Genomic DNA, 27,926 nt, shown 5'->3' with positions numbered 1-27,926 from the left:
CAGTTAGTATCCGTAACCCTGGTGATAGCCGTCCTGGTAACCGTGTTCGTATCCGTGCTGGTGGTAGCCGTAGCCGCCGTACTCGTCCTCGGGGCAGCGCATGCCGAGCGACTGCTGGATGGCCATCTCCTGGCGGCGCAGCTGCATGGAGTCGACCAGGTCGTAGATGATGGCCATGGACCACATGGGGGACGGGTACCACGACTTCACGTTCCCGTCCTTCCCCACCAGCAGCATGGAGAAGTACTCCGGACTGACCTGGAAGTAGTTCCTCATGTCCTTCACCAGCGAGGCCGACATCCCCTCGCGCTCCACCGTAGCAGTGCCTGCATGATGGAGGAGGAGAGAGGAGGAGGAGGCAGAGAGAGGAGGAAGAGGAGGAGGAGGGAGGAAGAGGAGGAGGAGGAGGAGGCAGGATTTACAGTTGTGCTCAAAAGTTTACATACCCTGGAAGATTTTGTAACTGTGTATAATTCATTAAAGGGATAGTTCAACATTTTGGCAAATTGGCCCATTGCCATAATCCCTATAGTCATAGCAGTAGGTTCGTTACCTTTAATTGTCGGTGCAAGGTATTTTTAGAACGGCGGAGCAGAGCCGTGAGCTGCTCAGAGCTACGCTACGGAGGCTCATGGGATTTCTTGGTTTCCCTCATCAAACTAGAGGTAAATACAGAGACTGCTTGCTGAAAAACTGCCTCCAAAGGCAACGCGCATCAGCGGTTTTGCATGTATTTCCCTCTAAAACAACTCTGTCTGGTAACGTTGTGTTATTATCTCATAGCGTGGTGAATGTGCAGGTCACAACTTGTCCACCAGAGCGTTTTGGAGTTGTTGGATTGTGTATTTGATGAGTTTGATGAGGAAAATCCCATGAGCCTCCGTAGTGTAGCTCTGAGCAGCTCACGGCTCTGCTCTGCCGTTCTAAAAATAGCTTGCACCGACAATTAAAGGTAACGAACCTACTGCTATGACTATAGGGATTATGGCAATGGGCCAATTTGCCAAAATGTTGAACTATCCCTTTAATTTATAAGTTTATCTAGCTGGATTTATTCTAATATATTATCACTAACCTTTATCTCTCTGATATATGGGCATATACATATAAAGACATATACAAAGACAAACTAAAGGTAACAACAAATAAAACGAAGTGGGTAAATACCCAATAAATAACAATAAGCACCTTGTGATTGTCAAACACCCTCATTCCTGTACATACTGAAAATAATTTCTTTGTACTTCTTTTTGAACTGGATAATGTTTGGACATTCTTTTAACTGTTTACATTTACATTTACTGTATCTGCTCCTCACAGCGCCGTTGGCAGCCGCTCTGGTTTTCACCGTGTTGCACAAGCCTGACTCCCGTTTTTTATTCCTTGTTTGTTGAGCAACATCTCATCTGCCCGGTCGGTCATCCTACACCGTCTTTCTGTTAAAGCAGGAACCTTTGAGGCTCCTCTATGTTTGGAGACACGGTGGAATAACAAGCGGAGCGTAGATTCTCTTCTTTGCTGAATTACTGATGAGTGGTGGGACTCTGGAGAAACTCTGGACTGATTGAGATTCTGTGGTCGGCTCGGCTGCACAAAACACCTCAAAGTTAAGGTTTTTAACCAGACTCGAGGTCAGATTAGATCAATTTTTACTCCCGAAGGAAATTTGTTTTGGGCTTAAAGCGCTGAATACAGCCACACAACCAAACAAACAGACTTAACTATGATCGTAGATGTTCTTTCGAGGTGTAAACATTTGGTTGAGTTTTGCATGATGATTGTATATTAATCAGCTGCACTGCACATGAGACTTGTTCAAACATGACAAGATGAACAGAACTACAGAACACATGAAATAAGACTAATAATAGATAAAATAATATGTAGTTTAGGATAAAAAGGATCAAATCGAAGGCTAAGATGTCTCTAAAAGAAAAACAGTTGCACAAGAAAGCCTTAACATTGCCAACTGAAGTATTTATTTTTCTCCTTATCTAAGTCTAAATAAAGAATCACTTAAGGTCAGTTCAACTGTTACACAAAAGCAGTTTCCAAACAAAATGAGGAAAAACTAAAGAACGGACTCAAGTTTGTGCTGATAAGAGTTTCTGTCCAGCTCCCTTAGAAAAGAACTGATTCAACCTGAACTTAAAGGAATAGTTAACCAAAAAATGAATTTCGGAGTAGTTGTTTTTTATTCCTCAAAGTGCATCTGGAGACCCGGGAGGCCGGTTCGTAGTCCATGAGAGTAATAGGGCCCGACACAAAAACGTCCATAAAACTACACAAAAACCATTTAATATTCCTCCACACTGCTCGTCCACTGCAATCCAAGTGTCCTGAAGGGAGATAGTCCAGAGTTTACTGGAAACTACCTCATTTAGATGCACTCTGAGGAATAAAAAACTACTCCGGAGTACTCATCAGCATGAGGGTGAGTCACTAATGACTGAATTACATTTTTTGGTGAACTATTCCTTTAAGAGGAAACATTAAGGTGTTTGGTGCAACTGGTTTGTTGTGTTGGTTTGTTAACCATGTGTGTGTTAGTCATGTTTTCCTGTCTCACACTCCCATTGATCAGGACGTTCTTACCGTTGATTGGATAGAGCTCCAGGACTCCGCCCATATCCGGCGTCTCCGTGCCGACCAGTTTGAGGACGGCGATGTGTCTCAGACCTGCAGAGAAACACGAAAGAGTTAGCAGCACATCACATCACATCACATCACATCACATCACATCACATCACATCACACATCTTAAGAGACAGATAGTACCGACTGGCTTTCTAATCCCTAACCCATCAGCCCATCTGCTCGTCCACACTGATCCCACTGTGGCTTCACTCATGTTTATTATTGGAGCCGTCCTGAGCGCCGGTCTCTAAGGTAACGGGGAGGAGGAGGAGAGAGGAGGAGGAGGAGGAGAGGAGGAGGAGGAGGAGGAGGAGGAGGAGGAGGAGGAGGAGGAGGAGAGGAGGAGGAGGAGGAGGAAGGGGAAGGAGGAAGGAGGAGGATAGAGGAGGGAGGAGGAGGAGGATAGAGGAGGGAGGAGGAAGGAAGAGGAAGAGGAGGATAGAGGAGGAGGAGGAGGAGGAGGAAGAGGAGGATAGAGGAGGAGGAGGAGAGGAGGAAGGGGAAGGAGGAAGGAAGAGGAGGAGGAAGAGGAGGATAGAGGAGGGGGAAGGAGGAGGAGGAGGAGAAGGAGGAGGAAGAGGAGGAAGGGGAAGGAGGAAGGAAGAGGAGGAAGAGGAGGAGAGGAGAGAGGAAGGGGGAGGAGAGAGGAGGAGGAGAGGAGAGAGGAAGGGGGAGGAGGAAAGGGAAGGAGGAAAGAGGAGGAGGAGGAAGAGGAGGATAGAGGAGGAGGAGGAAGGAGGAGGAGAGGAAGAGGAGGAGGAGGAGGAGGAGGAGGAGGAGAGGAAGAGGAGGAGGAGGAGGAGAGGAAGAGGAGGAGGAGGAGGAGGAGGAGGAAGGAGGAGGAGAGGAGGAGGAGGAGGAGGAGGAGGAGGAGGAGGAGGAGGAGAGGAAGAGGAGGAGGAAGGGGTAGGAGGAGGAGGAGGAGGAGGAGGAAGAGGAGGAGGAAGAGGAGGAGGAAGAAGGAGGATAGAGGAGGAGAGGAGGAGGAGGATAGAGGAAGGGGAAGGAGGAAGAGGAGGAGGAGGAGGAGGAAGGAGGAGGAGGAGGAGGAGGAAGGGGAAGGAGGAGGAGGATAGAGGAGGAGGAGGAGGAGGAGGAGGAGGAGGAGGAAGGGAGAATAGAGGAGGAGGAGCAGGAGGAGGAGGAGGAGGAGGATGGAGGAGGATAGAGGAGGACGAGGAAGAGGAGGAGGAGGAGGAGGAGGAGGAGAGAGGAGGAGGAGGAAAAGGAGGATAGAGGAAGAGGAGGAAGAGGAGGAGGAGGAGAGGAGGAGGAGGAGGAGGGGGGGGGAAGAGGAAGAGGAAGGGGAAGGAGGAGGAGGAGGAGGAGGAGGAGGAGGAGGAGGAGGAGGAGGAGGAGGAGGAGGAGGAGGAGATCGTGGTGGAGGTCCGTCTGGAGGAGTCTGTTTTCCTCTGAAGCGAGAAAGGACTCCACATTAAACAGCCGAGGAGAAGAAGGAGAAGAACGCCGGCTTTTTTCTCTTTTTTTTCACTTGGTGAGAGCCAAGTCCTGAATACCAGGATCAAACCTCTCAGGCCTTCAGCCCAGTCAGCAGGGACCGGCCCTTTGTCTGTCTGGGCCGGCGAGGAGAGGAGGAGGGAGCAGCCCTGCCTGGGTGCCAGCCGGGCCAAGAGCAACACATGAGTCGGAGGAGAAAAAAGTCCTGGGTTTGCTGATAAGCGAGACAAGCTTCCTCCTACCCCCCAGCGTCACCTGACTCACTCATATGGAAAAACATTCTCCAGATGACGTCAGAGGAAAAGAGATCTCACTTCACTTGAATAAGGCATATTTCACAATGTAAACTCTATAACTAAAAGGAAAACATTTATAAAGGCTTCTCAGATTTACAGGGATAGTTCAACATTATAGGCCCATTGCCATAATAATCCCTATAGTCATAGCAGTAGGTTCATTACCTTTAATTGTCGGTGCAAGATATTTTTAGAACGGCGGAGCAGAGCGGTGAGCTGCTCAGAGCTACGCTACAGAGGCTCATTATGGGATTTCTTGGTTTCCCTCATCAAACTCATCAAATACACAATCCAACAACTCCACAACGCTCTGGTGGACAAGTTGTGAGCTGCACATTCACCACGCTATGAGATAATAACACAACGTTACCAGACAGAGTTGTTTTAGAGGGAAATTCATGCAAAACCGCTGATGCGCGTTGCCTTCAGGGACAGTTTTTCAGCAAGCAGTCCCTGTATTTCCCTCTACAACAACTCTGTGTGGTAACGTTGTGTTATTATCTCATAGCGTGGTGAATGTGCAGGTCACAACTTGTCCACCAGAGCGTTGTGGAGTTGTTGGATTGTTTATTTGATGAGTTTGATGAGGGAAACCAAGAAATTCCATGAGCCTCCGTAGCGTAGCTCTGAGCAGCTCACGGCTCTGCTCCGCCGTTCTAAAAATCGACAATTAAAGGTAACGAACCCACTGCTAAGACTATAGCGATTATGGCAATGGGCCAATTTGCCAAAACGTTGAACTATCCCTTTAAAAAGAAGAAGCTCTTTACGGCTTTAATAAGAATAACTCTAATGGTTACCTTCGGCCTGTCTGACTCCTCACATGCATTCATCAGGAGGTCAAGGGGAACTCTTATGAGACCACAGTGAAGTACCTCAGCTTCTATCTAGACTGTAAACTTTTCTTTTTTCTATTTTAATAACTCTGTTTTTATTACTTTTCTCATAAAAAAGAGGGAAAAAATCATTTTACATATTAATATGAAATGGTTTGAAAAGAGCCAGAGAGAGAAAGCTCCAGTAAGAGAGGTCTTGAAACATCCATGACCTCTGTTAATGACTTTCTGACTGACTAATAATACAAGTGTATTAAAGGGTCCATTTAATGATTTAAAAGTCCCACATTGTACAAAGGTCGACGACCATAATGTGTAGTGTGATTATAAAGCAGCTCTAGGTTCTATATTAATACTGTGAAAGTATCAAAGCCTCAGTCCACAGAGAAATGCACACAGCCTGTATTCAGAAACTGAGCCTTAAAACCAGCCGTCAGGACTTCCTGTCACTTTGTGATGTCACAACAAAGCCCCGCCCCCTCACCACCTGGACCCACCATCCAACCAACAATTTGCAGGATTTGGTTTCTCTGAGTGTTTTATTCTGAAATCTACTCTGTTTTTTAATGGATCACATTAGAAAACAGTCAGCCAATCAGAAGAGAGGTTCAAAGCCTCCTCTCTTCTGATTGGCTGACAGCGACCTGTTGTTACCAGGGGCCAGTTGCACCACCTCTCACTAAGTGTTTACTAACCTCAGTAAATGTGTAAGTGTTTACTAAATCAAGATTTAGTCATTACTAAATTAAAATCGGTTGCACCAGTTTTACTAGGAATTACGTAGAGCTAGTAATTACTAAGAGTTTACTAAATATTTACACCTACCCTAGGGGTTGTGTAACTGTTTACTAGTTACAGTTTGTCGACACAGGATCAAAACCAACTGAAAAAAACAACAACGACTAGCTTATAACGGCTCATTTAGAGAGGTTTGCTTTACAAAACAGAGAACCTGCCGTTAGGAAAAGGCTTTTGAGAGACAGAATCCACCCTTTAGATGTATATGATGACTTTGATATTTACTGTCAGTACCGTTTAAATACGCGACCACATAATGTGGATCACGGACATGCTAACGTTAGCTGCAGCAATTAAGCACGGTTCCGAACGGGGCTCTACCTCCGTTGCTACGTTGCTTCGCTACGGGGTCGATGCAGAATGTGGTTGGGGACACAATTCAAGTCTACAACGGTACTGTGTGTCGGGCAGTGTGTCAGTGGCGCCGCCGCCAGTGTGAGCACCTCAACCAGTACGTGCAGCTGCCCGTGCAGGCAGAAATACCACAACATCGCCGGCGGCTTCCGTGTCGATGCGGGACACATTTCAAAATAAAAGCGCCCAGCTGTTCCTGTGTACATTCTGCTCCGCACGCTGATTGGGTAGCCGAGTTGTTGTCGTCACTTAATGCGACTAGTAACCTGCTAGTAACCACTTACGCATTTACTAGATACGGGATTGCATACACTGGTCTGGTGCAACCGAAATTAGTAAACAACTAGTTGCAAACTAGCTAGTAATTACTAAGGGTTTAGTAGTGGTTTAGTAATGACTAAATCCTGAATTTAGTAAAGAGATACGCCAAACTGGTGCAACCCCACCCAGAGCTCCAGAGAGAAGCTGAGAGAGGAGATTGAAACCTACACTGAGATGTTTTTTTTTTTTGTTTTTTTTTTAAATCTTCTTATGGATCAACCCTTCAAAATAAAAGACAGAAGAGGAGAATATGGAGCTTATACAGTATATCTTCTTATAGATCTTATTTACCACTACAAATGATATTGTATATCCATTGTATTATACTTTTACATTACATTATATAACTGAAACAATCTATGCCTCACCAGTGGAGCTATTTTAGCTGTGTAATTTGAGTCTCTTGATATTTAACACAGTGATGCAGTTATTTGCTGCTCCAACAACTTCCTGTTGCTGCAGCCAGAAACAAACAAAAAAAACAGGAAAGGAGGCGACAACATGCTGAGTCATTGTGTTGTGTTCGTCCTGATAGACAGACACAGTGTCGACGTTTGAGAACAATGTTGTAAATTATTATTGCAGTTGTTCACATACACTGCAAAAACTCAAAATCTTACCAAGAATATTTATCTTATTTCTAGTCAAAATGTCATTTCTAGTCAAAACTAATCTCATTATACCTAAAATATGTATATTTCAAGTCTATTTTCATTTGAAATAAGTAGAAAAATCTGATAGTGGAGCAAGTTTTTCTTTCTTATTACAAGCACAAAAAACTTCCTTTCACTGGCAGATTTTTCTACTTATTTCAAGTGAAAATTAGTTTGAAACAAGTGAAAATTATCTAAAAACACTTACTAAAGTCTTATTTAAAGTGGAAAGAGATTAGTTTTGACTATAACTTTGACATTTTGACAAGAAATAAGACAAATATTCTTGGAAAGATTGTGAGTTTTTGCAGTGTATTAACATGTGAAGCTGCAGCAGTGAAACACATACAGTATACAGTGTTTTTGCATCTGAACCAGAGTCTGAGTTTAGTTCATTTCAGTTCAGTTGAATGATTCTTGATTCTCTCTGCTGCTGCTGCTGCTTCACCGTGACCTTAACGTTACCCAGACATGTGTCCTGTCGCCTGCTGCCAAAACTCTGAGTCACACCACTCCTGAACATGTCAATCACATGAGCAAACTGATTACAAGGAATGTTTTTGTTTACCGAAGCCCTCCAGATATCTTCGGCATCTGTGTTTGTGTGTATATGTGTGTGTGTGTGTGTGTGCATGCTGTGTGTGTGTGCAGAGGGATGCCAGATGACAGAACTGGCAAAGAGCTGCTCTGTTCTCTCTCAGGAGCCGTCGTCGAGCTCTTTTCCTTTTCCTGACGACGGCCGGCCTGTTTCTCAACTTTTCCACAGTTACTTAAGTGTTATTATTACTGTATATCTAAAAATAGAGACGCACATTTATCTAAACCGTCGCAAAATAATCTCAACAACCCTGTCTTTTTTGTAAAGATTAATATAAACGTTAAATGGCTCTTGTCTCCTCAGCTAAGCCAAATAAATGCTGTCATCATCAGGAACGCTCTTAGTCTCTTCTCTCTTCTCCCGACTTGAACCTCGTGTTCCCGTCGTCGTGTTTAGATGAGTTCAAGACTCCTGACGTTCCTCTCTGGCTCGGGACTCGGACCCATTTGTCACAGTTATGACTTTGACTCATTCACTGCTCTTCATTTAATTCCTATGAGAAACTCAAGCTCAAGATGAAACGACTGCTCTGGATTTATTTCCTCTCAATTCTGCAGCTGCACTCTCAAGCACCACTGTCTAATAATAAGACATGGTTTATTAGTCAAACAAGTGGCTTTATTATTAGTTAATAAATCCTGCTTTCAATGATCAGTAATAAATTTAAATAAAGCTTTTGTGTTGCACAACTTTCTAAGATTTGTATTTTCCTATTCTGTCTTATGTCTTATTTTGAAGGATTGATCCATGAGAAGATCTAAAAACCATCTAGCTTTCCATCTCCTCTCTCAGCTTCTCTCTGGAGCTCTAGTAACAACAGGTTGCTGTCAGCCAATCAGAAGAGAGGAGGAGGCTTTGAGTCTCTATTCTGATTGGCTGACTGTTTTCTAAAGTGATCCAATAAAAAAAGAGTAGATTTCAGAATAAAACACTCAGAGAAACCACAAATCCTGCAACTTGTCTGATGATGGGTCCAGGTGGTGGTGAGGGGGCGGGGCTTTGTTGTGACATCACAAAGTGACAGGAAGTCCTGACGGCTGGTTTTAAGGCTCAGTTTCTGAATACAGGCTGTGTGCATTTCTCTGTGGACTGAGGCTTTGATACTTTCACAGTATTAATATAGAACCTAGAGCTGCTTTATAATCACACTACACATGGACATCTACCTTTATACTGTATGGAGCTTTAACACAAACATCTACCTTTATACTGTATGGAGCTTTAATACAAACATCTACCTTTATACTGTATGGAGCTTTAATCCAAACATCTACCTTTATACTGTATGGAGCTTTAACACAAACATCTACTTCTACACTGTAAAAAAACACACACCATCAATCATCTAAAAAGCTCATTGTTTTGGTTTTGGTTTTCCAGCCTGAAGTATCACTGATTTGGTCCAATGGTGAACATGCTGCAGCATTTAGCAGCTATACAGAGCCAGATGTTTCCTCCAGGAGCTGGTGGAGCCCAAACATGGAGCTAAAAGAGTCAAACATGACTCAGAATAAAAGCTAATGCTGCTATATTGAATAAAAAGGTGACGTTTCTACTGTTTAATAATGTTTCATCGTCGAAAATAAAGTAGCGACTCACCCAGGTTGCAGGCCTGGCTGGTCAGGGCGTAGAGCTGCTGCTGATAGGCCCACTCCTCATCGTTGGGGGCGGAGATGATGAACAGGCGACGTCTCCAGCGGAACCTGCAATCACCGTCAATTTTTAGCCCTGTAACGTTACTGTAAGTGGCACTTTAGTGAAAGCAGCTTGTGCACATATCAGCATAGTACTGTTTTACTGCCAGGACGATCACACAGTCCCAAAATTATGGTCGGACAGAAAAAAAAAAAAAAAAACACTGCCAGATCTCGGCTTATTGGTGCTGTGATCTGGAGCTGGAGAACCCACGTCTCCATGGTAACAGAGAGACAAGAAAAAAGAAAAAGAAAATGTGACTGCACTGATTCAGCCCTGAGGAGCAGCAGGAGGTTGTGTTACTTTTAATATCCGTGGAAAACACACACACACACACACACACACACACACACACAGGCTGCGGCAGTCTGGGCAAACGCTGCTTATAAACGCTATAAATTGTGGTCCAGCTGATTACAGGAGCAGAGCAACAGATGTTTGACGGAAGTGGGAACAGTCTGGGTCGGGACCACCCAATAATTCTTCTTCCTACAGTACCAATACTTAAAAAAAAAAATAAAACCCCAGTATGATAACATCTACAATTCAAGGACTTCCAGTTTTTCAGTTTTAAATATAAAACGTACGTGAAGCTGAGATGTTTTTGTTCATGCACACACACACACTCTCTCTGCTCTCCACGGTTTTTTATATGCAGCATGTTAAAGGGGAATTGCCGTTTTTTTACAATCTGGACCTTATTTCTAGCATAAAATACGATCATTTCCTCACCCAGATAACTTTAGTGTCATTACAAGTCGTTCTGATGAAATGAGCTCCAGCCGAGAGCCGCGTATATCCGTATAATGGAGTCTACAGGGCAGCAGAATGCAGCCTCTAAATAACACATTATCTGCAGAGAAACTCCTTCATTTCACCAATATTTAGTTCTGATAGGCTAGTGCTATTCCCCTCTGAGTCCGGGGTTAGCTGTTATCAACATCCGGGGTCTGTAGGTTGACCTACTGACCTCTGACCTGGATGATGTCATCTCCGAGCGCCGCCCGGCTCATTCTGATAATAATCATTCTGCTTCGGCATTCGGGTCCATTTTTATCTCAACTAGCCGGAGCTTTAGTGAGTCCAGGTTGAGGAGAGGAAGCCTGTGGAAGCTGAACTTCATCCAGCTGCTCATTTTGTTCTGACAAGTCAGAAACACGCAGAAACGAACCGTAGCATTAGCGCTAGCAACAAGCCGCGTCATCCAGGTCAGAGGTCAGTAGGTCAACCTACAGACCCCGGATGTTGATAACAGCTAACCCCGGACTCAGAGGGGAATAGCACTAGCCTATCAGAACTAAATATTGGTGAAATGAAGGAGTTTCTCTGCAGATAATGTGTTATTTAGAGGCTGCATTCTGCTGCCCTGTAGACTCCATTATACGGATATACGCAGCTCTCGGCTGGAGCTCATTTCATCAGAACGACTTGTAATGACACCAAAGTTATCTGGGTGAGGAAATGATCGTATTTTATGCTAGAAATAAGGTCCAGGTTGTAAAAAAACGGTAATTACCCTTTAAAAGAAGTTTCTGCTCAGGTTCCAGCGGCTGCAGCTTTGTGGCAACTCTTTCAGGAAATCATCAAACATCAAACATCACCAGTGCACAAAGCCATGGAGAGATGGTTTTCTAAGTTTGGTGTGGAATAGCTCTGACCTCAGCCCCGCCCTGCATCTCTGCTACAGATCTACTATGTGTGTGTGTGTATCTGTTGTGTGTGAATGGGGGCAAATCTCTGCAGAAAACCTCCTTCCTCCTCCTCCTGAGGTGTGATATTTGCGCATGCATGAACTTTTTGGCCGCGTGTGTTTGAACGTGCGTTTTAAATCCGAACCTGGACAGGAAGTTCTCCAGCGAGCGGGGCTTGTCCTCCTTCTTGCAGGCGACACCGTCTCTCTTCTGCTGCTCCATCTCTCGGATGCGGGAGGAGAAGGTGTCGATGTAGTCGAACACGGCCTTCATGGCGATGGGAACCTCGTAGGATTGCTGCAGAGAAACATCAAGCAGAACCAGAACAGTCACACTACAAAAACTCAAAGGATATTTGTCTTATTTCTGGTCAAAATGTCATTTCTAGTCAAACAAATCTCAATATGCTTAAAATAAGACTCATCACAGTAAAAAGCAGCTTGTTTTTAGACACTTTTTACTTCTTTCAAGCATATTTTCACTTGAAAAAATCTTTTTCTACTTATTTCAAGTGAAAATACATTTGAAACAAGTGAAATTATCTAAAAACAAGTTCATTTTTAGGTGATAAGTCTTATTTTAAGTGGAAAGAGATTAGTTTTGACTAGAAATGAGACATTTTGACAAGAAGTAAGACATATATTCTTGGAAAGATTTTGAGTTTTTGCAGAGCACACATGCTCTCTCTCTCTCTGAAAATCTGGTCGAAGCCACAGAATAAATAAATCAATATGACTGCAGAGAGAAAAATCTGGAGCTGAGCTGCTTTTTTTTTTGTTTAAACAATAGAGGAACATGAATCCAATAAAGTGATGAAATGATGTGTTGGTGGATGTGGTGGTGTGACCTTTCGCTGTGTGTGTGTGTCTGTGTAATAAGTTCTGGGAAGACACAGTAACACACCAACGTCGTGGTTTCATTTACCGATTGCGAAAAAAAATCTCAGCATGAACACGTGACACATGCACCACAGCCCCACACACACACACACACACACACACACACACACACACACACACACACACACACTCACACCTTCCTGGGGTCGGTGGACGCTGCAGCTCTGCTCTTTCACACCTCTCTCTCTCCACTTCTTTGCTCTTTCTGCCCTTTTTCTGTCTCAGGACGACGCCCACATCCTCGTCCGCTCACTGCCTCGCCTGTCTCTGCCTCTGTCAGCTCAACACAGCTCAACACTGGCCTCTTTGATGCAGCTCTCCAAAAACAGCCTGCTGATTTACCCTGGCATGCACATACACACACATATACACACACAGGTGTTGGGCAAAATGTCATGTTGTGTGAATTAAAACAGTGTTTCAGTTAAGGGCAGCGTGTTGGCAGTGTGTGTGTGTGTGTGTGGACAGGTCAGTCCACCTTCAAAGAGAGAGAGAGACGATCAAAGTGTTGGACAGATGTGGTGGACGACGTGTAAATACAAGAGCAGGAGACCAACAGCAGCGGAGACCGAGGCTATGAATAAAACAGGAAAACAAGCCTGAAGGGGGAAAATATGATTCAAAGCAGGTTCTGCTCTGCAAAAACTCAAAATCTTACCAAGAATATTTGTTTTATTTCTAGTCAAAACTAAGTCATTATACCTAAAATATGTATATTTATACTTATACATAAAAAAGTAGCTTTTTTTTAGACACTTTTTACTTATTTCAAGTCTATTTTCACTTGAAATAAGTAGAAAAATCTGATAGTGGAGCAAGTTTTTCTTTCTTATTACAAGCACAAAAAACTTGCTTTCACTGGCAGATTTTTCTACTTATTTCAAGTGAAAATTTGTTTGAAACAAGTGAAAATGATCTAAAAACAAGTTAATTTTTAGGTGATGAGTCTTATTTAAAGTAGAAGGAGATTAGTTTTGACTAGAAATGAGACATTTTGACAAGAAATAAGACAAATATTCTTGGAAAGATTTTGAGTTTTTACAGTGAGATTGTTCAAATATCATCAGAGGGACCTTTAAGACCTCCAGTCTCAGAGGCTTCAAAGGGACGAGGCCCCTGGAGGAAAGCTTTTCAAGTCAGAGTTCAAACCTGGTTTCATTTATTCTGTTAAACCCGGATCTGGTCTGGTCTGGTTCCTGTCCTACACAGTATTTACAGTATTTACAGCACCAGTGGTCGATAACCACCCAGGTGGAAACAGTTTATTATGGCTAAATGCTAACGTAAGCAGGTGAAGATGACTCGCAGGCAGTACAGTGGCCCCTCCCTCTAACCTAAATTTAGGGGCGCACAACACTTAAATCAACTTGCAAAGCAAATATTCACATTTCCTTTTCATTCATGATCCTCACACACATCGGCCTGACACCTGTGATGACAGATTCCAGATTATTTGAGTCGCCCGTTTCAGTTGGAAGTTGGAAAAAACAAACAGCAAATTTCCTGGTTGCACATGTGCAAGTAGATGAAACATTTACTTGCACCGTCTCAAAATGCCTCCATCAGTCTGGAGCCCTGGGTAAATATAAAAAACGAATATTTTTCCCCTCTGTTTTCAATAATAACATCACAACAGATCATTTTCATAAAGATCTTCATCTACTCAAACTCAAAGATCTGACGTCTGTTGCATACAGTGACGTTTAGGAAGATTAAACTCTTTTTTATTTTCTCTGTATACACACAAACACCACACAGCAGCGGCAGCAGGTTTTCCCACAGGAAATCAGGACTTTTAATGCACCGTGTCCTCTCACTGCCACGCCCAACACTGATCTGATCTGATCTCAGTCCACTACTGCACCGTCAAGCACTTTAACATTCATTTTTTATGTACATTTGTGCAGGAGAAATGACAAATATAGGAATCAAATCATTTTCAGTGAACTGGAACTTGAGTTTTCATGTGGAAAATGCATTAAAAGACCAAATTTTTCAGATATAGGGTTGTCCTTTTTTATTCTGTTTCTATTTATTGTATCTGTTTACTTGACTGTTTTATTAACAATGCTGTCTACTGTCTTATTGTCCTAAGTGTTACTGTTTGAGCTCTTGCAAATCCTTTTCTAATGCAGTCTCCTTCTGCAAATGACAAATAAACTGACTCTGACTCTGAGGGTTTTAGTTAAACGGCATCAAGTTTAAATGGCCTTAGTTTCACTCTACACAGGTAAGTGATGTAGTCAGTTTATGGACAGACAGACCTGACGGGACTTTGTTAGTTTCTGCTTTGACAGGAGTTTTTATTTCTTGCTGCTGAATGAAAACGTGATTCTATATTTATATGTTCCTGTCCATAAACTTACTGCATCTCTCCTGTCTGTGCCGATTTATCAATGTAAATACTTTTTCCTACTGTGTTTAATGTATTATACCACTCAGTCAGGCCTATAACACTGGACCAGGACCTGCAGCTCCACAGGAAAGAGTCCCTACCTTGACTCTCATGTCGGTGTCGGTCAGGATCATGTAGAAGTCGTCGTGCGTCATGCTGAACTCCTTCCTCAGCTCTGTGATCAGGTCCTGGTTCACCAGATCCTCCTGACGCAGACCCTTCATGGGTTTGTCGTTCTCTGGAGACGAGGGGAGAGGAGAGGACACTGAGACACAGACTCTTTGACATCTTCTTTGATATTTTATACGTGAGACTCTTCGTCTGACAAATGAAAAGGCTCATACACAAACTGTGAGAAACGACTTAATGTGCTGTACAACAAGTTCCTTCCATCAAATTAAACCACAATAACACAAACTCAGAGTGAGTGAGTGTTGGGCTCTCAGACATCAGCAGTAAAAAACGCCTTTTTTCCACCGCGAAGCTGAAAACAGACGAGTGTGAAGCGACGACGCTGCTGGAAACAGGCAGAGCCAATCAGGGACGAGTCCACAAAGAGCAGCTTTTATTCCCTCAGATCTGGCAGCGGCGTCGGTGACTTCCAAATTTACTGTCGCTGGCGTTTACAGAGGCCAGAGCGAAAGCCTTTAATCACCACCGCCTCCGTGCATGCGTGTGCACAACACACACACAGACACACACACAGAGAGAGAGAGGCCGCAGAGCTGTGTGTGTGTGTGTGTGTGTGTGTGTGCGTGTCTCGGTGGTTGTTTCACCCACTCTGTGATGTGTAATGTCATGTGCATGAGCAATCACATCAGGAAAACCCCAGCAGCACTGTGGGAGACAGGACACACACACACACACATACACACACACACACTCAGGACTGCACACACAGGAAAACACAACAAAACACAGTCGTGCTGCACATGTTCTCAACACAACCAGCCAACAACTTATAACACTGTGAGCTCACTAAACTGAGGGAGGGGCCACACTGAAAGGACCAGTTGTTTGTATACAGTACATGCTCACACACACACATTTAGGCTGACACACACACAGTGCACTGCAAAAACTCTTATTTCTAGTCAAAACAAATCTCATTATACCAAAAATATATAAAGTAGCTTGTTTTTAGACTATTTTTACTTATTTCAAGTCTATTTTCATTTGAAATAAGTAGAAAAATCTGATAAGGGAGCAAGTTTTTCTTTCTTATTACAAGCACAAAAAACTTCCTTTCACTGGCAGATTTTTCTACTTATTTCAAGTGAAAATTAGTTTGAAACAAGTGAAAATGATCTAAAAACAAGTTAATTTTTAGGTGATGAGTCTTATTTAAAGTGGAAAGAGATTAGTTTTGACTAGAAATGAGACATTTTGACAAGAAATAAGACAAATATTCTTGGAAAGATTTTGAGTTTTTGCAGTGTGTGACCCTCTGGAACAAAAGTGTAAGTATAGGTGTGTGTGGGTGGGCGACGTCACCTCAGCTCTTTTTCCAGCATTCCTTCTGGATAAAACCTCGTCATCGTGCGGAGCGACACACACTCATAAAGTTTTTACAAAGTAGGTTTTACACGTCCCGACGTTAACACGCACTAACACACACACACACACACCGACTCCCCCCGGAGACTGGGGGTTTTGGAGACGGCTGTAAAATGTCTCAAAATACACGGACAAGCTGCTGCCGAGCACAAATGACACAGCAGCTCTCGTAAAAACACCCCGCTGTTCATTTCCTTTTGAACGAGGAGCTGTTTAGGGAGTTTTTTTTTTTAAAGAGGATTTTTAAAAGGTGAAGTCATAATTACATTGAGAGAGAGAGTGTGTGTGTGTGTGGGATATGTGGGGGTGTGGTGATGTAACTGTCTTACACATCAGCTGCAGATAAGTGGAGGCAGAGTTACCCCCCTGGTTCAGGAGGGTGATGCAGGAGGAAGGTATGTTCCTCCTCTTCCTCCTCGCTACGTACAATACACAACACCTAAAAGATTTTTTTTAGTCCCAGCCTGGTCAGCTGTGTACATGAACTGATGAAGCCTCTTGGATGAGAGGTGAAACGTCTTCCTAGACAAATAACTAAGTCCAGTTGCTTTCGATTTAACCTCCTTTGAAATACTATGACCTGGACAAATGAGAATATGCACCGGCTTAACACCTAAAAGAGCTTATCTGACCTATTATACCAACACACAAGCACTGGCTTCACCCATGAATAAAACTTTAAAGGTACATTGTGTAGGAATTCCTCCCATCTAGCGTTGCGGTTGTATATGTCAAGCAACTCAGTCGTATTTTTCATGCTGCATTCACGTGAAATTGGGCAGACGGCAGACTGACGACAGCCGCTGCACGTAACGGCATAAACAAGCCTCTATGTAAACAAGTGGTCCGTCAGCACGAGGCAAAACAATACACGTGACAATATGTTGTCATGGCGATGTGGTATTGTTTTACCGGCTTTCTCTGGACTTCTGTGACTAAAATGACATCTGGTTTGTTAGCGACGGCCGTCTGCCCGACTGCAGGTGAATGCAGCATCAGTGTAACGCTCCATTCCTCCTCACTGCGTTACCGCGGTGACTTTTCACAGACGCCACCTCCACCTGAGCCGACAGCTCCGGTGTCTCCGCTGAGTTTCCGTGGTTTCCTACCGTCACGCTGCCACTGAACGTAGAAACATGGAGACACCACATGGCAGCAGCACCGAGCTTACCCGCTCCATGGAGATATGAATGATATGAACGGCTCATTCAGAGCTGAAAGGAACACTTCACTTTGTTGATGGGGGGATTACTGGTTAATGAAAAACACACTGAAGAACCAAATAATCGATTTTCGTGAATAGATAACAGGAGAAGTTACACAATGTCCCTTTAAAGTGAAAAGTAACTGCTCCCGAGAGGCGCAGTAAAGTCAGAGCAGAGAGGCCGAGATCATGGGAATCGGCAGTGTCACCTGCTCCGACTCTGGCAGAGTCCCTGAATGTTAAAGCAGGAGCTGCTGCTGCTGCTGGAAACATCTCGTATGAGGAAGGTAAAACAAGGACAGGACAGCAGGACACGTGGCAGCAGGCACCCGGCTCTGCCTCGGAGTTCAGATTGTGAACGTTCACATCATAAAAACCTGAACCAAGTCTGAGCCGTGGAAACTGTAGTGAGCTGCAGAGAAGAGACCGGTCTGCAGTGGAGAGAGTGGAGTGAAGCTGTTCAACAGAAATGAATAAGAATATTCTCAAATAATTCAAATGATATGTATTGATTTGATTAAGTTTGACCAGATGTGAAGATGACAGAATACTGTAGATGTTTGTGTTAAAGCTCCATACAGTATAAAGGTAGATGTTTGTGTTAAAGCTCCATACGGTATAAAGGTAGATGTTTGTATTAAAGCTCCATACAGTATAAAGGTAGATGTTTGTATTAAAGCTCCATACAGTATAAAGGTAGATGTTTGTATTAAAGCTCCATACAGTATAAAGGTAGATGTTTGTATTAAAGCTCCATACAGTATAAAGGTAGATGTTTGTGTTAAAGCTCCATACAGTATAAAGGTAGATGTTTGTATTAAAGCTCCATACAGTATAAAGGTAGATGTTTGTGTTAAAGCTCCATACAGTATAAAGGTAGATGTTTGTATTAAAGCTCCATACAGTATAAAGGTAGATGTTTGTGTTAAAGCTCCATACAGTATAAAGGTAGATGTTTGTATTAAAGCTCCATACAGTATAAAGGTAGATGTTTGTATTACAGTTTTTCTCTATTGGTTTGGCTCAATTCTTGAAACAGAAATTACATTCTCAAAATAACATGGACAAATCTCCAAACCACCTTGCAAATGTTCACAACAGAATGGCATTTCTCATTGATTTCATCAAATTGCAAATGTCTTAGTACATGTCTCAAGTGTCTTAGTGCATCTTTGCAAATGGTTATGTACAAGTACCCTAGAGTTAACACAATGAGCATACATTTAGCACATTTTCCAAATGAATAGATCTTGCTGATCTAAGCTGATTAGTTGATTCTCAGTCTAATGGTTGCTCTCTCCAAAACATGTCAGCATGATTTCACTGTGTAAATCATCATATGCACAATAGTCTGTTCAACTGTCAAAATTAGTCAACATAATGTAGGCTAATACCATAAAAACCATATGAATTTCTTGCAGCATTTCATAAATTCATGACAGTAATTGACAGTCAGGTGAAATTAGAACTTGACTAACGAAGGAGGAGTTCCTACATCTCAGATGACCAATCAATCAGCTGTTTAGCTACCTGACTGGTGCTGTCTATGATTGTGAATGCTGCCAAACGTGTATAGAGCTTGGCTAGGGCCTGTACCTTTTGCAGTATAAACATGGAGGTACCTGGCCAAGAAAATTATCATGAGCAACTCCCTGCTCAAGGAAGAGGAAGAGGAGGAAGAAGAAGAAGAGGAGGAGGAGTGCGGATGCGTGGTGGAATAGGCGGAAGAGGCCGAGGAGCAAGAAGACACAGAGTTGTGCCTGATGAAATTCGGGCCACAATTATAGACCACGTCATCAATCATGGCCTCACAATGGCAGAGTGACAAAACATCTAAGCATTTTGACTTGCAGTGCTCACAGAATGCCACAGGGATGATGCATTTTGGGGGCACTGACTACTTACATGAGAAAGAAGTTTGGTTTTGACACATAAGTAAACTGTTTTGGGAGAGATATGAGGTTCTGCAGCTCATCCATGGTGTTATGCTGAACCATCCAGTTTATTTTTGGTAAAAGCACTAAGTGAATGCAAATGAGCCAAAAGCAATTGAGAAAGATCTTTGCCATTTTGATGGTACTGACACTTTACATGGTAAAGGAATCTAGTTTTGAAGCATGTGTGAACAGTTTTGGGAGAGATATGCGCTTTTGCTAGTGAGCTGTACTGTTGTGCAGAACTGTAAGACTGTTTGGCCAAATGGTCTTATAGTTTTAAGAATGTAATTTCTGTTTCAAGAAATGAGCCAAACCAACAGAGAAAAACTGTAACTGAGCCTTAAAACCAGCGGTCAGGACTTCCTGTCCCTTTATGATGTCACAACAGAGCAGTCACACCAAGTCCCGCCCCCTCACCATCTGGACCCACCATCCATCCAGCAACGTGCAGGATTTGGTTTCTCTGGGTGTTTTATTCTGAAACCCGCTCTTCTTTGAGCTGAAGTTAATCAGAACAGACAGTCCTGACAGTTTGACACTCTCTGACTTCATGTTTGAGCCTTTTTCAGCAACCAAACACCAACTTCTCTCATAAGATACAAAAAAAAATGTGGAAAACATCCACCGAGACTTTGGCTTCTCCTAAACAATTATCCACAGTAGGTGAATGACTCAGCACAAGATGTATTTGCCCAGCGGCCAGATGGAGGAGCTGGATGGAATAACATCGATGTCTGAGAGAGGGAACTGCCAATCATCCACATACGGCCCTCGGCCTTTTTGACTCGCTGACACTGAGAGAGAGAAGCTACTACCAAAGATATTCAATATACAGAAAGATCCTCCATGAGAGGCTGCTCCAATGATAGAAATGGTAGCTATACACTTTCTGTCTCTCTAAATGGGCGTGGTCAACCGTCACCCCACCTCGTTCTGTGAACGTGTGTGTGGATTTATACAATTTGTAGGTAGATGAAAGTGAGATGTTCATATTTTTTTATGATAATATTAAATATTTACACTACTAACAGTCATATTTAGCATGACAAAAATTATTTGAATAATTTTCACGGGAATTCGCGGCCGTTTGTTTGACGTTGCCTAGGAGATCTGTGCCAAATCTCGCGAGAGTATGTCGTCGAGACAGAGACAGGACTTGAACAAAGTGGATTTTCTTTTTGTTTTCGTGTCAAACTGTTCAGAAGAGATGTGGCTTGTGAAAAATGAGTCCAAAATTTGCGACCACACTGCAAAAAATCAAATATCTTACCAAGAATATTTGTCTTATTTTTAGTCAAAATGTCATTTCTAGTCAAAACTAATCTCATTCTATTTAAAATAAGACTCATCACATTAAAAAGCAGCTTGTTTTTAGACACTTTTTCCTTCTTTCAAGCAGATATTCACTTAAAATAATCTGATAGTGGAGCAAGTTTTTTTTCCTTATTACAAGCACAAAAAACTTGCTTTCACTGGCAGATTTTTCTACTTATTTTAAGTGAAAATGTGTTTGAAACAAGTGAAAATGATCTAAAAACAAGTTAATTTTTAGGTGATGAGTCTTATTTTAAGTGAAAAGGGATTAGTTTTGACTAGAAATGAGACATTTTGACAAGAAATAAGACAAATATTCTTGGAAAGATTTTGAGTTTTTGCAGTGCATAATCGGTGTCCCATTGAAGTCAATACACTCTATGCTGCCTCTGGTCTCCCTAAAGGGGCGTGGCCGTGCAGAAGCCCACGTGACATCATACAGGAAGTTGACTCGTCATGGAAGGTCTTGGTTTATAAACCGTCTTTGCTACTACTCAACTCACCCAGCTGGTAGTGGTCGATCTTCATGGTGGAGTTGGTCAGGGAGCCAAAGATGGTGATGATGGAGACTTTCCTGATGGCCATCTCACACACCGCCTCCAGGTACTCATCCCTCTGCTGAGCATACATACTGTTCTCCTCACCGGGGGATGTAATCAGCTGGAAGGAAGGAGGAAGGGAGGGAGAGGTTAGCATGTCATGCAATGAAACACACACACACATATCCACACAGGGAGCTGCAGAGGTGGTGTTTACATTAACCTGCGGGCCGCTCACAGCACCGCGGTGATAAGAATCTCTACTCGCTGCAAAACAGAGACACTCAGTCTGTCAGCACACAGATGTGCAGACTTTCCTGCGCCTATTACACTGAAATATAGGAAATTAAAAAAAAAAGGTGGGACAAGTGGACAATTTGCTGCCTTGGAGCACAGGAGGAATTTTCTAGTTTGAAAAATAAATAAATAATAATAATCAGAAATAGATTTAGCCTACTTCTCCAGATGTGAAAATATTTTGGCTTTTAAAAAACAACCTTTTTCCAGCTCTCTGATTTCTGTTTTGGAAAACAAACAAACGTGCTCTGATTGGAGCATTTCCTGTTAAATGGTGCAGAAGAGTAGTGACCGTACCTTCCAGCTACACAACCTGGGCAAGAAAAACTCAACACAACAGCCTACTCATGTTGAGGATTTATGACTTCTGGTTTGTCTGTCAAATCACTTCTCTAAATTAGCTTGTTTGCTTCTCTGGCTGACCGCCTCTTATTGCGGAAAAACAAAAAAAATCACATGTAATTTGGTGGAGCGAAAGGAACTTGTGTTAAAGTTCACTTCTCTTTAAAGGAGCAGTTCAATGTTTTTGGGAGTTTAATGAAGGATTGATGCTAGCAGCTAGATAGCTTAGCTTAGCATAAACACCTGAGACAATGGGGAACAGCTAGCCTAGCTCCATCTAAAGGTAACAAAATCTGATTTTCAGCCCCAAGTCTCACTACAGGTTTACAGAGGTGTGCATGTTAGACTCAGAAGTCAGAAATTGTAGTAATTTTAATGAATGCTCCCTGAAGTCAGACGAATCCCACCAGCCCCGACATAAGAATTCAAGATGGCTGCTACTCGCTTCTCGTCAACAGTGGTGAACACTCTGCAATTTTAGCCAACTGTATATTTTATTTATCTCGTAGTTGTTTCACACACTGTAAAATTCTTATTTTCCTACACTGTCCATTTGTGTTAAAAAACTCCTAGAGTGTTGTTATCCAAATAGTATCGCTAACAATGGCTAGCAGTGGCGGCTAACGGCTAATGGCCTCTTCCTTTTGGTGCACATTACATATATTTTTCATGTATAGATGGCTTTTTAAAAACTTTATAAATTGTTTGCATTGGAATCTTACCTTACAAATCATTATATTTTTGTTTTGTTATATAAATCATCCAGTTTTCCGACTTTCATGTTTGTTTTTCAACTGGAAAATGCTAAGGTGACGTCCCTCCAAGCTCTGAGCCATCATTAGCCTGGCACAGTGACTTCCTGGTTGTCTGACAGAAAGTGTAGAAGCTTAATCGTGTTCATGAAATAGCTTAAATTTATTTGTGTGCAGAGTTTGTTCCCTTCAGACTGAGCCAGACCAACAGTTTTCCCTGTGTTTCCAGCTTTGAATGCTAAACTACTGTATGCTAACCAGCTGCAGGCCACAGCCTCATATAGAACAGACGTATGAGAGTCACAGGAATTTCTAATCTAACTCTGGGCCAGAAAACACATGGAACAGTGTGTGTGAGTGTGTGTGTAGGAGTTGGTCGATGTGAGCAGTTTAATAATGCTACTGTATCTGAGGACACATATTTCCCTCTGGCTGCCTGCAGCCTGAAACAGGATCTTTGCCAGGCAACAGTGAGTGAGCCCTTTTATGAACTGACTGTTATGTCATGCTCTCACCAGCAGCCGCCTCCTGCTCTCAAAGTAGTCCAGGAAGGAGCTGAGAGATCCCTTCGGGGGAGGCGTTGGCTTCTTGGTGGGCTTCGGGTAGTCCTCCTTCTCGGGGTACTTCAACAGCTTCTTTCCATTTTTCTTACCCCCGATCTTCCCCTCTTTTCCCTCCTTCCCCACCTTCCCCCTCCTCTCTGCCTTCTTGGTGGCCTTGTCCGTCTTCTTCTTCTTCTTGTCGTGCTTGTTGTGCTTACCCTTGACCTTCTTGGTGGGACTGCCCTCGGTGAAGGTTTCTGCCTCCTCGGGGTCTCCCACCGTCGGTCTGCTGGGTTCATACCTGTCCTCGTACTCGTTAGTCAGCACCTGCACAAGCATAAAGGTAGATGTTTGTGTTAAAGCTCCATACAGTATAAAGGTAGATGTTTGTGTTAAAGCTCCATACAGTATAAAGGTAGATGTTTGTGTTAAAGCTCCATACAGTATAAAGGTAGATGTTTGTGTTAAAGCTCCATACAGTATAAAGGTAGATGTCCATGTGTAGTGTGATTATAAAGCAGCTCTAGGTTCTATATTAATACTGTGAAAGTATCAAAGCCTCAGTCCACAGAGAAATGCACACAGCCTGTATTCAGAAACTGAGCCTTAAAACCAGCCGTCAGGACTTCCTGTCACTTTGTGATGTCACAACAAAGCCCCGCCCCCCTCACCACCTGGACCCACCAACCAACCCTTGCAGGAAATGGTTTCTCTGAGTGTTTTATTCTGAAATCTGCCCCTCTGAGAGATGTAAAACTACACTGAGATGTTTTTTGGTTCTTTTTTATGAATCAACACTGAAAAAAGTAGAAAACACGCAGCTTTATAAACTGTTCACCTTCTCTCCTCCGTTCTTCTTCCTGGTGGGTTTGACCTTGGAGGGTTTATGCGTGGCGGGCACCAGCCTGCGTCCGTGTGGGTCTCTGCCGTCCTTGTCGGTGCGGTTGTCCCCGGCCGGCGTGGTTCTAGTAGCCGGGTACCGCTCCCTGTCTCTGCGGCCGTCGTAGTACGGGTCGGCGGTGGTTCTGGGGGCCGGGGGCCACAGGGCGGTGGTGTGGGCTCTGGTTGGTTTCTGAGTGGTGGTGGTGGTTGTAGTAGTGGTGGTAGTGGGTCTTCTTGTGGTTGTGGTGGTGGTTCTTCTGGTCGTGGTGGTGGTGGGTTTGGTGGTGGTTGTCGTGGCTTTGGTTGTCGTTGTAGTTGTGGCTCTGGTTGTGGTGGTGGTGGGGGGCCGGGTGGTTGTTGTGGTTGTTGTGGTGGTTGTTGTCGGCCTCGTCGTTGTCGTCGTGGTCGTGGCAGCTGTGGTGGTCGTTGTCGTGGTGTGTATGGGCTTCCTGAAGATCTTCTTCCCTGGTTTTCTCTCTAGTATAGGAGAGTCCACTACTGTGACACGAACACACAAACACATCATGGGGTTTAAAAACGTTGATACACTGCTGCCCGTCCAAAATAAAAGTCACCACTTGGATTTAAAGGGACAACGAGGAGTTTCTCCAGCGGTGGAACGAAAAATTCCGCAACAATAAAAAAGTCTCATATTAATGTGGATGAATCTACGTTACCACTTGTTAATGGGCCCATTTTCGATAAATATATCGTTTTGTCTATATGGTTATTTTGTTATTATTAGTGGTGGTGGAAATGCTGGGCGAGCCGACCAGCGTTTCTTTACTTTCGGTTTTGCGGCGAGTCATTAGAATAACGCCGCCAAATCGCCGTTTATGGTGGGAACTACGACGGTATCTGAACCTCTTTGAACCTCTGACTTTAATTCTTGATGAATGAAAACATGAGTCTGTCTTGCGCCGGTCAAAGAATTTTACGGTGCGCGGAGGCTCATAAATGTAGTGTGAAAACACTTCGCTTTTCCAAAACTCCTCGTTGTCCCTTTAACCAAACTAATGGGTAAGACGAGCCTCCTATTGGATAATTACTGCATGGATGATTATGTTTCAGCTGGCAACAACTTGTCTGAAGACACATCCTGTGGTCGTGGAGAAGATGTTAAAGGGTCAATGAGGAGTTTTGGAAAGTGAAGTGTTTTCACACTACATTTCCCATGAGCCTCTGCGCCCATGGTGAAATTCTTGGACCGGCGCAAGACGGACAAAAGCGAAAACATTTGCCAAGAATGTTTTCATTGATCAAAAATGAAAGTTGGAGGTTCAAAGACGATCAGATACCGTCGTAGTTCCGACCATAAACGGCGATTCGGCGGCGTTATTCCCATGACCCGCCGGGCAGCATCTGCAAAACTGAAAGTAGGAAATGCTGGGCGAGTCGACCACTAATAATAATAACAAAATAACGATAAAGACAAAACAATATATTTATCGAAAATGGAGCAATTAACAAGTGTGGGTAACGTAGATTCATCCACATTAATATGAGACTTTTTTATAACCAAATACAAACTCCTCGTTGTCCCTTTAATCTGTTTCAGAAGGGTCAAATTATTGGCATCAGGCAAATAAAACATCTAAGGAGATTGATTAGACTTCTAAAACTGGGTTAAGAACCGTCCAACGTATTACTAAAGACTGAAAGGAGAGTGGAGAACCATCATCTTCAAGGAAGAAACGTGATCCAATGTGACCACAGAGTTCATATATTAAGTCCATTGAGAATCTTTGAAAAATTAATACAACTCTGGGCAGAAATAAATGTTGTGACATTGCAGAAGCTTATCGAAACGATGCCACAGTGAATGCATGTCGTAATAAAAGCTACTTTGTTGTGACTTTTTTTTGGGACGGGCATATTTTATTTGAAACTTCTTTTCCTCTGACATCTTTAAGGCGTCAAGAATCTATTTTCATTCTGCGTTTATCAGAATCCAAAGAAGTCTGGATTATCTACAAAACATAGTGTCATCGTTTTCATTGGAAATACACTCTAGTGATGATGAAATAGCCGCTGAGAGAGAGAGAGTGGGTGAGTTCTGTGGAAGATGCAGAGGAGTACAGAAACACTGATGTTGATGCTGATATTTTTATGTGATATTTTATTGGAGGGGGAAACCACAGACAGAATTACATTTCCCACCACAGCTCTCTGGTTAAAGCATCAGACTGAGGCGTCTTGTTCAGAGGCAGAGCTCAGAAAAGTTTCTCTTATGAAAACACAACTCCCCCTCTCCTCCTCTCCTCCTCCCTCCTCCTCCAGCCTCTCACCTGGTAGCGTGCCCTGCTCCACCTGCCCCTCCACACCTGCTGCTCTACACTTCTGGACGAAGCCTTTCTGCCGGAGCTTCTCCAGCTTCCTCATGGGCGACTGGTCGATCACCTCGTACATGGCCTCCAGCCTCACCGGGTAGGGGTACCGCTCCTCCACCTGCAGCGTCTTCTTCAGCAGCACCATCCCAAACTTACCTGCAGGTCATCACATTACATCACATCACATCACATCACAGATCAGATGAGGTGAGGGTGCACCAGTGGTGTAGTGGTCTATGTGATACTCAGGTGTACTCAGTATACCCACTGAAAATGCATAAATATTTCAGTATACCCAGTACAACAAAATGATCTAACTAAAGTAAATGTCAATGGTTCTCAAAGTGGGAGGGTTGACAGGGTTCAAGGGGGTCCACAACTTTTTCTTGAAATTTAAAATTGAAATTCTGAGAAATTTTACCAGATTTTTCTAAAAAATCGCAAAACTTTACCACTTTTTTCTAGAAATGTTTCAACTTTTTTGGAGAAATTGTAGGCTAACACTTTTTTCCCCCAGAAATGTCTCTATAATCTTCCAAAAATGTACGCCTAATTCAAACGTACATTGATTATATGTGTATTTCTGGTGTTTGCTTCAATTTTTTTGTCCAATGGGGGGGTCCGTGGTCTAATTTGTGTCAATTTTGGCGTCCTTGATGTAAAAAAGTTTGAGAACCACCGGTCTATGTGATACAAGTATGTATACAGTTTACCCACCTAAAAAGCAGTTTACCCACTACAAAACATTAGACTACAGCACTGGGGTGCACAGATAGTGTCAGAGAACTTTTGAGATGTTTGCATCCAGATGTTGCTCCTCCTCCTCCTCCTCCTCCTCCTCCTCACTCCTGCAAGGCAGGATGAGGATGGGATCTCTCATCCCTCTTTCCGGCTTTTAAAAATCTCTCTCTGAACTATTGGTCACCAGTTGCACCTGACTCTTAGCTTTCAAATTGTGTTGCACTTTTAGGGTCTCTTTTATTGTATTTACTATCATTGTCTTTTTTTGCTATACCTTGCTTCTGCTATGTATGTAGTATGTATGATTGATTGTTTTGTAATGTTGCTCCTTTTGACCAGGACATCCTTGGAAAAGAGATTGTTGAATCTCAATGGATCCTTCCTGGATAAATAAAGGTTAAATAAATAAATAAATAAATAAATAAATAAATAAATAAATAAATAAAACTCACCTTTCTCCAGCTTGAGGAAGCTCATGAGTCTGGGGATGAGCGCCGTGTCCAGCGGCTCCTCCATCACCTTCCCCTCCGTGGTGATCCTCCTCACCTTGCCCCCCATCTCTCCCTCCTGGTGGAACATGACGATCTGGTGCACGTGTCTCTCGGCCAGCTCGCAGTACACGTCCGGCTTCAGCAGGGACATCATGAGCCGGTAGTACCCGTCCGAGTCGTGAGGAGCGGAGATCACCAAGACCCGGTTCTTCCCCGCGAAGCTGGCCAGCAGGTTGGGAGATCCGGCGCTGCTGGGCATCCTGGCCACCCGGGCTCTGCCCCCCTCATCCTGCTGCATGTCCGCCGGCTGCTGACTGTTCACACCGAGCCTCCTCCTTTGCAGCAGCGGCCGTGCTCCTCCAGCTCT

At 43.3% G+C, this 27,926-nt stretch overlaps 1 protein-coding gene across 1 annotated transcript; it reads right to left on the bottom strand.

Moving 5' to 3' along the window:
* Positions 1-3: 3 nt before the first annotated feature.
* Positions 4-27,926, bottom strand: ccdc80 (coiled-coil domain containing 80; the record flags this gene model as incomplete). Its single annotated transcript, XM_083997047.1, has 10 exons — positions 27,521-27,926; positions 26,286-26,483; positions 23,954-24,495; positions 23,089-23,442; positions 21,147-21,303; positions 14,733-14,869; positions 11,483-11,634; positions 9,551-9,654; positions 2,596-2,679; positions 4-326 (listed from the first exon to the last, which is right to left on the bottom strand). The coding sequence occupies exons 1-10, from the start codon at positions 27,855-27,857 to the stop codon at positions 4-6; spliced, it is 2,388 nt and encodes a 795-aa protein (XP_083853173.1). The 5' UTR covers positions 27,858-27,926.

Source organism: Trachurus trachurus (assembly GCF_905171665.1).
Source record: "Trachurus trachurus genome assembly, chromosome: 21".
NCBI classification, from domain to species: Eukaryota; Metazoa; Chordata; class Actinopteri; order Carangiformes; family Carangidae; genus Trachurus; species Trachurus trachurus.
The sequence above is the reverse complement of the archived record's forward strand: the minus strand, read 5'-3'. Positions and strand labels throughout refer to the sequence as shown.